General features: G+C 42.6%; 1 protein-coding gene across 2 annotated transcripts; it reads left to right on the top strand.

The window, feature by feature from the left end:
- Positions 1-1,692: 1,692 nt before the first annotated feature.
- Positions 1,693-13,617, top strand: LOC139576280 (transcription factor E2F8-like). Of its 2 annotated transcripts, none has more exons than XM_071402189.1 (14): positions 1,693-2,234; positions 3,304-3,379; positions 3,569-3,817; positions 3,911-4,064; positions 4,322-4,627; positions 4,837-4,998; positions 5,271-5,408; positions 5,666-5,890; positions 5,992-6,079; positions 6,211-6,718; positions 6,902-7,174; positions 11,368-11,494; positions 11,695-12,047; positions 12,332-13,617. In XM_071402189.1, exons 2-14 carry the CDS (start codon positions 3,311-3,313, stop codon positions 12,488-12,490), a joined length of 2,811 nt encoding a protein of 936 aa, XP_071258290.1. In that variant the 5' UTR covers positions 1,693-2,234; positions 3,304-3,310; the 3' UTR covers positions 12,491-13,617. The 2 variants fall into 2 exon arrangements, with proteins under 2 accessions (XP_071258290.1, XP_071258291.1); XM_071402190.1 differs by having other exon boundaries at positions 1,694-2,234; positions 5,696-5,890.
- The last annotated feature ends 925 nt before the right edge of the window (positions 13,618-14,542 follow it).

Genomic DNA, 14,542 nt, shown 5'->3' with positions numbered 1-14,542 from the left:
AGTTATAAAATTGCAATATTTTCTCTCAGTCCCATGGCAAAATGTGTAGAATAGCAGAAAACTTGCTTTAAACGTGCAACATTTTCTCTACGCCCCATGGCTTAATGTGTAGAATTGCAGGAAATGAACTATAAAACTTCACATTGTTTTCTCTCTGTATGTGTGGGTATGGATGTCGGTACACAGACCGGTGAGCCACTGTGGACACTTGTGATTAGTTCAGCTGTTTTTGTGGCCACCACCCCATCAAAATTGCCCATTATGTTACTTGCAAATGTATAGGCTACATGCACTAAATTATTGATGAACGTTGGAATTTATCTTGAAGAATACACAATAATGTCAGACAATAAAGTGTCAATGATATGAATACTCTACTTATACTACATTGATGTAACTGCATAAATTGCTGACAATAAATCAAATAAGGCTGGTAGGCTACTAACTGAGGTCTAGGCTGGCTACCTTAGAATGTTATAGAAAAATTACAAAACATAATGCATGAGTTTTCAGTTTTTCAGTATGAAATGGCAGGTTCTCGGGCTCGAGCTCCATATAAACCAAAAAGGAGAGTTGTATTGGGCATGTGCATAGTGCGTAGCATGAGCAGAATGCAATAGTTATATAGTGTATTAAACTAACGATTGTAGCTAAATCAGTTATGCAAAGCAAGCCCTCAACAATTTCTGCACAAACATTTCCAAATAATAAACATAAAACATACAAGAAGCATATGGATGCTCACCCTGCAGAAATCCTGCTAAGGCAGGTGCTGCATTTCCTTTACTCTGATATGGGGTCGCTCACCAAAATTAAAGGTAGACAATAAACTATGGAAAGCTGTTGAAATAGAAGTAACCTAACTAAAAATCATAAAAATAGATGGAATTTAAGTAAAATGTTAGGAGTATCTACTCACCCAACACATCAGCAGCGAATTTAATGTTTCCCTTCAAAGACGAACTGCTCCCTACAGCACGTCACTCGCTACGTTCCCTTTCCTTCTTGAACAGCCAGTGCATGCTTCGCTTTGCTCAGCAAAGTCCCACTTCTCTCCTCAATCGATAATATCACGTCGCGTCACTGGACCGCGCGCCCAATGCGCCCAGCGTTTTCTCCACCAGCTCCCCTGCGCCATCCGTTTCCATGGATACTTACAGATAGAATGATTTTGGTGACATCTAGCGACATTGTATCGAATGTCTCATGCCTAGAGCAAATCTGTGCAAATTGTATCACAAATTGTATCTCCCAATCTCCCTCTGAGTCAACGCACAAAATAAAACACCAATCCCAATTAATCGTTAAAAAATGACATTGGTGCCATAACGTTTTAGTATTTTATGGAGATATAGGTATGATACACTTTTTACTTCTATTTCGTTCATTTTTATCTCCAACAAATTGAAACGGCATGTTATCGTCTGCTAGTCTGCATGATATGGTAACATTTTACAGAATGGCTACACTGATATGGTACTAGAAACTATGATAATGTTATATAAGTCTATTGTGGGTACTTTATATCAGAGATTGATGGGCTCATTGTAATGGCTGGAATTGAGCTTTGGAACGGAGTCAAACATGTGGTTTCTTTATGTCTGAGGTGTTTGACTCCGTTTTAAAACGCCATTCCAGCCATTACAATGAGCCCGTCCTGCTATAGCTCCTCCCCCCACCAGCCACCTTTGCTGTATATTCGTGTTTTCTTCTTCGCCAAAATCAGAGGAAAAATAAACTATGGAAAGATGTTGAAATAGACGTAGCACAATTTAATGGTTGCCAAAATTGAATTGGCTTTATGCCACGTTTCTGGCAAGATATCCGTGCAGCGTTTAATGTAAACTCGTGGGATTAGGCGTTGTGTGAGTAGTTTCACATTGTGATGGTTGGCTCGATCCGGTGGAGGAAGTTCTGGGCGTTCTATACGCGTGAAACTAGGCGGGACAAATGAAATGGTCCTCAAATCAACGTATTTTACTCACTTGGGTAGGACTACAGGGCAAAAGTCCTTTTGGCTCTCCTTTTATACCTTTAGTGTGAATTAGCCGATCGTCTGGTTCCGAAATTGCATGGGGACATTGACAACATTTCACATGTTCTCAAGATATTAGGATTGTTTTGTCAGCCAATAGCAAAGCACACGTTTATCACCAATACCTTTAGCTGCTTGACTTTGCAAGGGGATGCAAACAGGAATTTGAGAGGGGCACAAATGTAACCTGTGCTATAGGGTAAGTAACTACATATATTTGTGTTCTTCATTTCTCTTTATGGGACTGTGATTGTCAGTCAGATCTTATTCACCATCTTTAGCTAGCTAGCAACTGTACTTTACACCATTTGTTGGAGTCTACTTAACCCGCGCCTTACTGTACGTAACTAGCTGGTCAGCTAGCTATTGCTATCCAAATTGCATGGGATCTCAGGGAAAATAAATGTGCATTTGTAGTTTCTAACATATTTAATACACCTCTTATGAAGTATTAAGGCGCGTATTTGTGACTTATAGCTAGCAAAAATGTAGTTGTTTTTGGAAGAAGTAGTTATAGCTAGCGAGACAGCTTTTTAGAAATGGTGTCAATGGTGGCATTAACCCGCGCTCGCAATAGCTCATTAGCTGGCTAACCAACTAGTTGGAAAGCGATACAATTTGTTCTGCCAACCGTTATTAACGTGTAACAACATTTTGTTACGCCAATTTATTCATGCTGACTTGCTTTCGTGCACTATAAGCTATGTAAAGTAGCACAAATGAAAGGTGTGTGTCACCTTTCAATGTTCCGGGTGTGTCATTGGAATGTGTCTGCACATTCCGCGCCAAGATTTAAAAAAAATATTTACCTGCGCGGGACGGTCCGAATTCGATTGAGGTCATCGCCCGCTTCATTCTTACTGGTTACTTGCCGCAAAATAGGCGTGTCGTTGAAGCCGTTTTGCTTGATCATTCGATGGCGTGCATGTCAGTTACCGCCAAGCATTAACTGTGATATTTTGATTAGATTCGATTTTTAATATTAATCTAGGTAAATCAACCCAGAGGAACGGTATTATTTGGTAAATGTGATTGAATTAGAAGCGTAGCTGCTAGCTATATCGTTAGTATGTTAACACCGAATAAATATAATGCAGTTAAGAAACGGTAACTAAGCCTATAACGTTTTGTGAAACTTGGATTAAGTGAATCAAATACATTGATCTGCTTGCTAACGTTAACTGTTATTGATCTAACTAACTAGCTAGACACTGCTTTTTTGTTAGCAAATATCAGTCTTACATTCTTTGTTTTAAATTGAAATTTAGTTGGAAAATGTCGAGCACTTCACCGGAGTCCCATTATCTGAGACATACAACTCAAACCACCACCGCTAATCACAAGGTTAGTAATAGCTAGCTACTACATGTTTCTGTTGATTTTTAAATCCAGGTTACTATCTTATTGTTTATATAGTAGTTAATATGCTGTATAGGTATGTTCAAGGGCATTTGACTGACTGTTACATAACTAACTCTAACCATGACATCCAGTGATCCTTAAATAATCTTTGCTATCTACTTTGTCCAACAGGGGAATGTCTTTGCAGAGCCACAAGCACTGACAAAAACACCAAGGAAAGCATCTACCCAAGGCACTGTGCTAACAGAGATTCAATCCAACATGGGACCCCTTACGACCCCAACTAAAGGAAGGGAGACTGGGACTGGTGAGCCTTGGACCCCAACCTCCAATTTGAAAATGCTGATGAGCGCTGCCAGCCCTGAGATCAGGAACAGAGCGAAAGAGCTGTGTATGGACTCTGGGGGAGGGGATGCCATGGTAAAATAATACACACACACACAAATGAGTCTGCAGCTAAGACCTTAGAAATGTATTGATTGCCTGTTTGATCTTTTTCCTATTCACCCATAGAACCCTGAGCTTGGAGAGGAAGGGGAGAAACAGATCAGCAGAAAAGAGAAGAGTCTGGGTTTGCTCTGTCACAAGTTCCTGGCCCGCTACCCTGATTATCCCAACCTTGCCCTCAACAACGACATCAGTCTGGATGATGTTGCCACAGAGCTTAGTACGTCCTGTTTTACTTCTGTCTCTCCACTGTCTTTATTCCCATTTCATTTTTTCTCGGAATAAAGCTATGTTACCCTTATATTTTCACATTTAGTTTTTTGAAGAATGCAATAAATACAGCATGTATTCCCTAAGTTTAGGCCTATATGCTGATGCTGTAAATAAGCAGTTACAAACTATAGACAGACAGTATACACACAAGACCACTTTACTCCTGTTCATTTAACTCACTTTCTCTCTTCTCTGTCCGAACAGATGTGGAGCGCAGGCGCATCTATGACATCATGAATGTGCTGGAGAGCTTGCACATGGTCAGCCGGCTGGCCAAGAATCGCTACACGTGGCACGGGCGCGCTAACCTACCACAGACCCTGGCCAAGTTGCGGCAGGTGGGCGAGGAGCATCGCTACGGGCAACAGATGCAGCAGATCCGCCAGCGCAGCCTGGAAAAGGAGTTTGACTCGGACGGTGAGGAGAAAGAGAACGAGGAGGTGGAGGGAGGAGAACAGGGCCAGAAGGAGATGTTCTTCGTGGAGCTTCCTGGGGTGGAGTTTAAAGCAGGTGAGAGGCCAGGATTAACCTCATTTGATTAAGAGATATTAATACAATTGTTCGTTATATGTAGCATGCAATTGATTGACCCTGTACGGCAAGGATTTTGTAGAAAAAAGTTTTCCCTGTAGATATTTCTTGTTTTAGTGGGCTGAACTGAGTGACCATGGTCTTGGCTATGTAATAACCTTGCTATTATTCCCCTGTGTTCTCTCCAGCCTCCGTGAACAGCAGGAAGGACAAGTCTCTGAGGGTGATGAGCCAGAAGTTTGTCATGTTGTTCCTGGTGTCCACACCTCGGGTGGTCAGTTTAGATGTGGCTGCCAGGATCCTCATTGGAGAGGACCAGGTGGCTGATCAGGACAAGAGCAAGTTCAAGAGTGAGTGTTGAGCCTATAAGGGCAAAACAGTCCTTCATGCCTCTGGCACAGCCTGTGGAAGTATGTATATAACATAATTACTAACTAGCAAATCTCTTCTCTCAGCACATTTTTAGCTAGGATACACAAGCTTTATCATACAAGTTGAGTGTGTAGTTGACGCAATAAGTAAGATTCTGCACACTGAGATGCTCCCTCAAGTGTATTAAGACCTTACGGTCTTCATCTAGTGATGATGAGTAATGTTTGAATGTGTGTCTGTGTGTTTGCAGCTAAGGTCCGCAGGCTGTATGATATAGCCAACGTGCTGCGGAGCCTGAAGCTGATAGAGAAGGTCCATGTGACAGAGGAGAAAGGGAGGAAGCCAGCCTTTGAATGGACCGGCACTGAGGACTTCCCCAATGTGAAGGGTAGGCACTCATCAGAACACACTGTCTTCACAATAATACTTCACTTGAAGGGGTTACCATACATAATAACACTATCACAAGGCCTTTATAGGCATCACATGTCCTCAATTTCTACATGATATAGAAGTACCCTGTGCCATTGAAGCTATGCTGAACTTTTGCTATACAAGTTAGTGGTTTATATGAACTTTGTAAGTCAGACACTATGTTACCATTTAACCTGTAATGGTGTCCAACCTGCCTCTCCCATTCACCAGACGAAATCTTGTGTTTCAATTCACACATAGAGACCACTGCCACTACAGCGACTGCCAAGAGGAAACTTGAGTCTCGTACCTCCGTAGACAACTGTGCCAAAAATCTCTTCTCCTCCCCGGGGAGCAAACGCAGCTTCACCCGCCACCCCTCCCTCATCAAACTGGCCAAGATCATCCAGGAAGACCGGCGCAAGATCAACTCAGCCCCTACCAGCCCTGTCAAGAGTAAGTCCTGGGAGATATTTAGATAGAATCTGGGAGATGGAGTATTCAGATGTTTTCACTGAGAGTTGGGTGTCTAAATTAGCTTCTGTTTTTCTTTTCAGATGATTCCTCGAGCAGTGAGTTCTTTCCCACCAAAATGGCCCAACTAGCGGCCATCTGTAAGATCCAGCTTGACCAGCAATCAAACAAGTAAGTGCTGCCTGATTCTCATTGCGCTATCGTATCCTTTATTCTTCTAAATTAACCAGAAATGTTCTACGTTTCCTCGTTAACCTCAACTCAGACTGTCAGATGTTACAATGAGTCTTGTCTCGTTCTAGGGTTGTTGACAGGACACCTAAGCCTGCAGTTACTGTGACTGAGTCACTGCCAGCTCATCAACAGAAAGCTGCTAAAAAGCCAGGAGCTCCCCAGCCCCCAATATTAACACCCACAGAAGCCCGTGCCAGCACTGTCCACCTCACCCCACGGGCACAGTTCACCCCCCAACCTACTGGGGCAATGTCCTTCCACCCTGCCCAGTGTTCACCCCTCATCCCTATGCTGCTGCCCCAACACCAGGGAGGCGGTCCCTACGCCATCTACATGCACCCCTCCTCCTTCAGGCCACATCCCCTAACTAGGCCTCAGCCAACCAGCCTCGCTGTGCGCTCCATGACCTTCGAGGATAAGACGGGGCGGAGCCCGAGTGATGTCACAGTGCAAGGCCACTCGTCTGCTACGAACAAGCTGCCAACCAGCAGCCCCTCGGCACTAAAACGTGTGTGTTCAGAGAGAACCTCAGAGGAAAGCCCCTCCAAGGCCAAGAGGATTGACTCCAGCACCAGGGTAAGACCTGTTCTTTACTTCTGCCTCTGCGCAGCTCAGTTGTACCTACTTTGACCAGAATGTGAGGTGACTTGTCACTAGTAGAGAACTTTGGCAATGACATACAAATAAAGAAGCCTGATAAATAGTTATAGCAACAGTCATACGAAGCTAACCCACCTCTCTTTCTCTGCTCTCCTCCAGGACACGTCTCCTAAGCTGTGTGAGATCCTCCAGGCTCGTCTAAAGGCGCGTCGCGGGGGTCTCGTCTCCAGCCGTCCCTCGCCCCGAGCCCTCCACCTGGACCCAGAGTTTGTCAACACCCCTGGGAGCTCAGTGGCCGTAGCAGCCAATCAGACACTGGAGCAGAACCTGGAGACCTTCCTGGAGGAGGAGAAGATCGCGACCTCCGACAGCGAGGCAGGGCTCACGCCTGTCAGAGCTGTTCCACTGAACCCCCAACACCTACACACAGAGGTAAACACACAACACACGCATAGCTAAAATACCGATACTGGTAATAACAGAAAACACTTGGCTTTAGATGTTATGTGTGTATAGTATCTTTGGATGATGTATAGGGATGTGCATCTTTCACTTTCAAGAATATTCGATACATGAGCTGCAATACGATGCAGGAATGATACGTTTTAGTTTGAAACGATTAGAGAACGAATCGATGCGATACTATTCAATGCACAAACATTTGTTGCATAAACACATTCATATAAATAAATAAAAATGTCACCTGCTCCGAATACAACGGGTGTAGTCTTTACCGTGAAATGCTTGCTTACGAGCCCTTCCCAACAATGCAGAGTTTAAAAATAGTAACACAAGGAATAAAATACACAAAAATTGCGCAATACAGAGAGTACTGGTACCAGATCAAGTGTCTATAGGCCAGTGTGTATGTATAGTCTTGTGATTGTGCATAGCGTCAGTGCAAGATAGGGTCTGTGCCGATTGATCTGGTGACCATTTAATTAACAATTTAGTAGTCTTATGACCTGTTGGTCCGTGAGCCGATGCCCCGGTACCATTTGCCGGACTGTAGCAGAGTGGTAAGTCTATGGCTGGGTGGCTGTAGTCTTTGGCAATTTTTCTGGCCCTCCTCTGACACCACCTTATATAGATGTCCTGGAGCTCTGCCCCAGCCAGTGGAAGTCTAAATTAAAATCTGATGGTGATGAAGCTCATGGGCTGGGCTTCTCTGAGCTGGATCTGTCTGAGCTGACTTCTGAGTGTGTGTGCGTGTGATGCATGTCTCTGGTGTATGTACTATGTAGGCACCTGAGCTGAGCCATAAGGGAGACTAGGCATCTACCACCCCAGTACCACTATCAGATTAGGGGGCAATGTAGCCAGTTATTTTTGTTGTTGTCCCCCCCCCCACTTTGGTTCTGAAATTACCACCACCCACTAATTCACTTTTTTAACTAATTTATCAATATTTATTGTTTACAAATTAGCTATGACATAGCCAATGAATATATTTCACAATTTTGGAATATATTTCACCCCCATCTCAAAATCGAATGGTTTTGACCATTTGGACATTTTTATGGAGTGATCGTCTCTCGCTTTGGCCATGCAGTGCGCCTCGCAAAAGTGATTGCTGTCCTCGTTATGAAATTAGCAACCTTATCCTGTGTGTATATATTTTTTTTTTAAATACCATATACACTGAGTATACAAGGGCTCCTGAGTGGCGCAGCGGTCTAAGCCCTGCATCTCAGTGCTAGAGGCGTCACTACAGACCCTGGTTCGATTCCAGGCTGTATCACAACCGGCCGTGATTGGGAGTCCCATAGGGCGGCGCACAATTGGCCCAGCGTCGCCCGGGTTAGGGTTTGGCCGGGGTAGGCCGTCATTGTAAATAAGAATTTGTTCAACTGACTTGCCTAGTTAAGTAAGGGTTAAATAAATACAAAACTTTCAGGACACCTGCTCTTTCCATGACATAGACTGATCAGGTGAAAGCTATGATCCCTTATTGATGTCACTTGTTAAATCCACTTCAATCAGTGTAGACGAACATGAGGAGACATGTTAAAGAAGGATATTGAAGCCTTGAGACATGGATTGTGTATGTGTGCCGCTCAGAGGGTGAATGGGCAAGACAAAAGATTTAAGTGCCTTCGAACGGGCTATGGTAGTTAGGTGCTAGACGCACCTGTTTGTGTCAAGAACTGCAATGCTTATTTGAAGTAGATCAAGACATTCTCTATGGAAGACACGAACCGTAAAATAACGAAGGAACCCCTTTCAAGTTCAGCCGCAAGTTATTACAGGAATTATAACGCGTCGACTATTTCTCTCTAAACCATATACCTTTGACTAATCCGGAAACTATCACCTCGAAAACAAAACGTTTATTCCGTTCCGTATTTCATCTAACGGGTGGCATCCATGAGTCTAAATATTCCTGTTACATTGCACAACCTTCAATGTTATGTCATAATTACGTAAAATTCTGGCAAATTAGTTAGCAAAGAGCCAGGCGGCCCAAACTGTTGCATATACCCTGACTCTGCGTGCAACGAACGCAAGAGAAATTACACAATTTCACCTGGTTAATATTGCCTGCTAACCTGGATTTCTTTTAGCTAAATATGCAGGTTTAAAAATATATACTTGTGTATTGATTTTAAGAAAGGCATTGATGTTTATGGTTAAGTACACATTGGAGCAATGACAGTCATTGATTGATTGTTTTTTATAAGATAAGTTTAATGCTAGCTAGCAACTTACCTTAGCTTACTGCATTCGCGTAACAGGCAGGCTCCTCGTAGGGTGCAATGTGATCAGGTGTTAGAGCATTGGACTAGTTAACTGTAAGGTTGCAAGATTGTATCCCCCGAGCTGACAAGGTTAAAAATCTGTCGTTCTGGCAGAACGTTCCTAGGCCGTCATTGAAAATAAGAATGTCTTCTTAACTGACTTGCCTAGTTAAATAAAGGTGTAAAAAATATATAAAATCGGCAAATCGACGCCCAAAAATACCGATTTCCGATTGTTATGAAAACTTGAAATCGGCCCTAATTAATCGGCCATTCCGATTAATCGGTCGACCTCTAATTCAAATAGCACTTTCCTACGTTTGCCAGCAGCTCTTTACTGTGCTTCAAGCATTGCGCTGTTTATGACTTCAAGCCTATCAACTCCCGAGATTAGGCTGGCAATACTATAGTGTTTATAAGAACATCCAATAGTCAAAGGTATATGAAATACAAATGGTATAGAGAGAAATTCCTATAATACCTATAATTCCTATAATACCTACAACCTAAAACTTCTTAACTGTGAATATTGAAGACTCATTTTAAAAGGAACCACCAGCTTTCATATGTTCTCATGTTCTGAGCAAGGAACTTAAACGTTAACTTTTTTACATGGCACATATTGCACTTTTACTTTCTTCTCCAACACCGTGTTTTTGCATTATTTAAACCAAATTGAACATGTTTCATTATTTATTTGAGACTAAAATTATTTTATTTATGTATTATATTAAGTTAAAATAAAAGTGTTCATTCAGTATTGTTGTAATTGTCATTATTACAAATATATATATATATATATAAATCGGCCGATTAATCGGTATCGGCTGTTTTTGGTCCCCCAATAATCGTTATCGGCGTTGAAAAATCATAATCGGTCGACCTCTAGTTTACATATAAGCAAGCATTCTTCCAAAGTTGTGGCAAAATGGCTTAAGGACAACAAAGTCAAGGTATTGGAGTGGCCCTCAAAAAGCCCTGACCTCAATCCTATAGACAATTTGTGGGCAGAACTGAAAAAGCATATTCGAGCAAGGCCTACAAACCTGACTTAGTTACACCAGCTCTGTCAGGAGGAATGGGCCAGAATTCACCCAACTTATTGTGGGAAGCTTGTGGAAGGCTACCCGACACGTTTGACCCAAGTTAAACAATTTAAAGGCAATGCTACCAAATACTAATTGAGTATATGTAAACTTCTGACCCACTGGGAATGTGATGAAATAAATCATTCTCTCAACTATTATTCTGACATTTCACATTCTTAAAATAAAGTGGGGATCCTAATTGACCTGAGACAGGGATTTTTTTACTCTGATTAAATGTCAGGAATTGTGAAAAACGGAGTTTAAATGTATTTGGCTAAAGTGTATGTAAACTTCCTTCTTCAACTGTATATCAAAAACCTAGCAAATCACATAGTGATTTATAGTGATATTAAGATTGTGATTGTCACAATCTTAATTGCATGATATCTTAATATCATGCAATCTTAATATCATGCAAGCCATTTTAGTATTTGAATGTGCCACACAGATTTGTTAGACCAACTCGCGTTAGTCAGTATGTGAAGCTGGGCACAGTTTGACTAGGTTACTGATAAAATGACTTGTCGAGCAATGACTGTCAACAGAGTTATATGCAGTTCGATACAAAAGATAAGGGGTATTTTCGGATGTAGAAAGAATGTATTGAACTTATGAACCAGTGACTCGTAATGTTTGAATTGATTTTCTGACCAATGCATGCTACATTTGGTTCTGGTCTGAGGACCAACGTACTTGTATCTTAAACATTTAAATCTGGGACCGATGCGTATCGGTGAATCGTTGCATCCATAATACTGTCTTAATGACTCTCTTTTCTCTCGGTCTGTCTGTGTTCCAGACTCTGATCCCCACTGGCTACCTGATCCCCATCTCCCAGCAGTCCCTCTTCAGCTACAAAGACCACAACACAGAGAGCAGCAAAGCCTTCACACCCACCTACAACATCTACCACACACCCACCGCAGGTATACACACCTTTAACATTTATTCACAGTCAGTACACACACTAATGCAAATTTGAACTATGTCTTTTCGTTTATTATTTTCTGGGGACCTTGAGTAAAGCGTACAAGCATTCGGTATCAGATGACTTAAACTCAATTAAAGTTGGAAATCTGTATCTTATGACTAATTAATAACAATATCTTCCCTCTCTCCTTCCCAGGCTCTAAACCTCCCCCGATCCAGGAGTTCACCCCCACCAGCCTCCCCCTCCACAGGCCTCCCCCCTCCTCGCCCTTCTCTGCCTTGGGACACCGCTTCCCCAGCCCTGCCATCCTCAACTTTACCCTGCAGAACCTGGGCCTCATCCCTGGGCCTGGCTCTGTGCCTGCTTGCAGCCCTGGCACTGCCCACACCCCGGAGCACCCCAGCTCCATGCCCAGCCCCCTGCCTCCCCACCTGGGCCTACATCAGAGGGGCGGCATGGTGTTCGTTAAGCCCATGTCCCCCGTGCCAGTCCAACACCAGATGACCGGCCCAGGCGGGCAACCACTCACGCTAATCAGCCTACAGCAGGTGAGATACATGCTTGCATACATACATCCACACAAACACTGTTACACACACACACACACACACACACTGGGTCACACGCAGCATACATACACACACAGCCTCACACCCCAATAATCTTATCACACACACAAACAGTCAAAGGCAAACCCCTCTTCCCTAATTGCTAATGGTGTGCTGCTGGTTCAGTGCTTGGGTAAATAACTTCACTGATTATATAAACGAGGTGTGATGTTGATTGTAAGCATCTGCTAAGTTCTCTGTCGTTGTCTTTCTCTCCTCTTCAGATGACCACGCCCAAAGGGACGGCCCTCCCCCAGCACAGTTTCTTCCATACCCCGCAGGCTACCGTGGTAACCACCAGCCATGGACACACGGCGCCGGCGGGCACCAGAACCGTTTACATCCCTCAGCGGAAGCTGGACGTCACCGCTGAGGACACCTAAAGTCTATGCTGCTACACATCCTGTGTGTGTGTGTGTGCCAGCCCTTCAACGTGTGTGTCCGTGCATGTCTGCATGGTTTTCTATGGTCTGACTGTCGTATTTTTAAGGCGTACTGTAGGTTGAGTGGTTTTGTGTTTTAGGGTATGTGATGTCGCCATATGATTTCATCCAAAACTGGTCCATGGGTTATTTCAGCGTTTCCCAAACTCGGTGCACATTTAGTTTTTTGCGCTCGTACCACACAACTGATTCCAATTATCAAAGCTAGATGATTAGTTGATTATTTGAATCAGCTGTGTAGTGTTAGGGCAAAAACCAAAACGTGCAGCCCTTGGGGTCCTGAAGACCGAGTTTCGGAAGCCCTGGCTTATTCCATTTCTACAGGGGAAGACAAAGTATGTGAACGTGGTGTGGAAACTCCATACAGAAACAGCTGCGTGTCACCATCATCACAGCTAGCTCCAAATATAACTGATGGAGAGACCAGCCATGGTAAATACTCTTAACCCTGGGGCTTGATACACAATATGCTGAATATTACTGTGTAATACTATAATACTACAACATACTTTTGATACTGGTGTATATGTACGGAAATATGATTAGGGATCACCAGTAGGTATTAAATTGGTGAGAGGTGCTTTCTGTGTCTGAATACTAAATAGTGAAACTGTCTGTCTTATTTAGGTTTTAAAGGGTTGTTTGCCAAAATGTAATATGCTGGCTGAGTATTTCCACATTTCTCAACGAGAAGTTATACTGAAGTCCCATTACATCATCAACGTGCCATAGAGAAGGACAACAACTTAGCCTTAGTTCACTGGGATGACATTAATTCGTGACAGCGGAACTTTAATGACTGAAATAGAAACATTTGATTGAAAAGTATTGTAGATGAGCTGTTTTTGTACGTGTCAAATTGGTAAGATTACAAATTTTGCACATTGTACATGCTAACTGTTACCCTTCGTAAACTGAATTGTATGTGATTAAAATGTAAGGGGTGAATGTATGTGATGGGATTCCTACCTTAGGCAAATCAGGTAATTGAAATCAGATCTTAATGCATAAGGAATGGACTTAAAGCATCCTTGTATATAAAATGGTAAACTATTAATATTGTTAAACCGGTGTCTGTCCTGTTCATGTATGCTTTACTGTCTCCCTCAGTTAATGAATACATGGTCGATGATATGTTGGTGTCCTATAGCATTAGTCTAGAGTAGAGTATGAATATGATAAAGGTGGTTTCATATCCAACAGTAAATACAGTACATGCCTTCAATTCCAACCAATTAAAAACACAAACCCATATAGATTTATTTAATTCTGTGTACACACCCCTTTTAAAATCATGTGCCATTCCAATTACCATCAGCTAGACACATAATTCATTCCCCTTGGCTACTGTCACCCAGAAGTTTCAGGAAATCTCTCAATCATGCTTGTGTAAGACCAGGACAAATGGTTGGTGAAAGCTGTGTTGTCAAAGGTGGGGTGGGTGGCTACTGTAGGTCTTGAGTGTTTGTCAGAAGTTATTTTAGGAGGATGCTTTCATTTGAGCGTCACAATTCAACTCTGGGTAATGAGAGAGATGGGCTGTGTTTCAGGACTCCCCTCTGTGGTGTTGGGGTGGTCGCACTCACAGATTTGAGACTGAACTGTGAGGGGAGAGATTGATACGAATTTATCCATAGACCTGTGCAGGTATAGTAGTAAAATATGTATGATTTGTGAGTGATATGTTTGATACTGATACATGTAAACACACAGGTTGAATCAACGTTGTTTCCACATCATTTCAATGACATTACATTGATCCAACATGGAATAGACATTGAATTGACTGAGACCGGCTCTATTTTCAGTAAAACCAATATCATACTGGCCAGTGTCCAACCAGTGCCATATTTTTTTGAATATTTGGTCCAAGGATCTGACTGATGATGAACTTGATCAAGCTATCTCTAATTAAGTTGAAATGCATGAACATGATTTGAATTCATCCATCACGAAATTTCCATGTGAGGAAAGTGTTAGTGACCAGGCTGC

Source organism: Salvelinus alpinus, chromosome 5, assembly GCF_045679555.1.
Source record: "Salvelinus alpinus chromosome 5, SLU_Salpinus.1, whole genome shotgun sequence".
NCBI classification, from domain to species: Eukaryota; Metazoa; Chordata; class Actinopteri; order Salmoniformes; family Salmonidae; genus Salvelinus; species Salvelinus alpinus.
The sequence above is the reverse complement of the archived record's forward strand: the minus strand, read 5'-3'. Positions and strand labels throughout refer to the sequence as shown.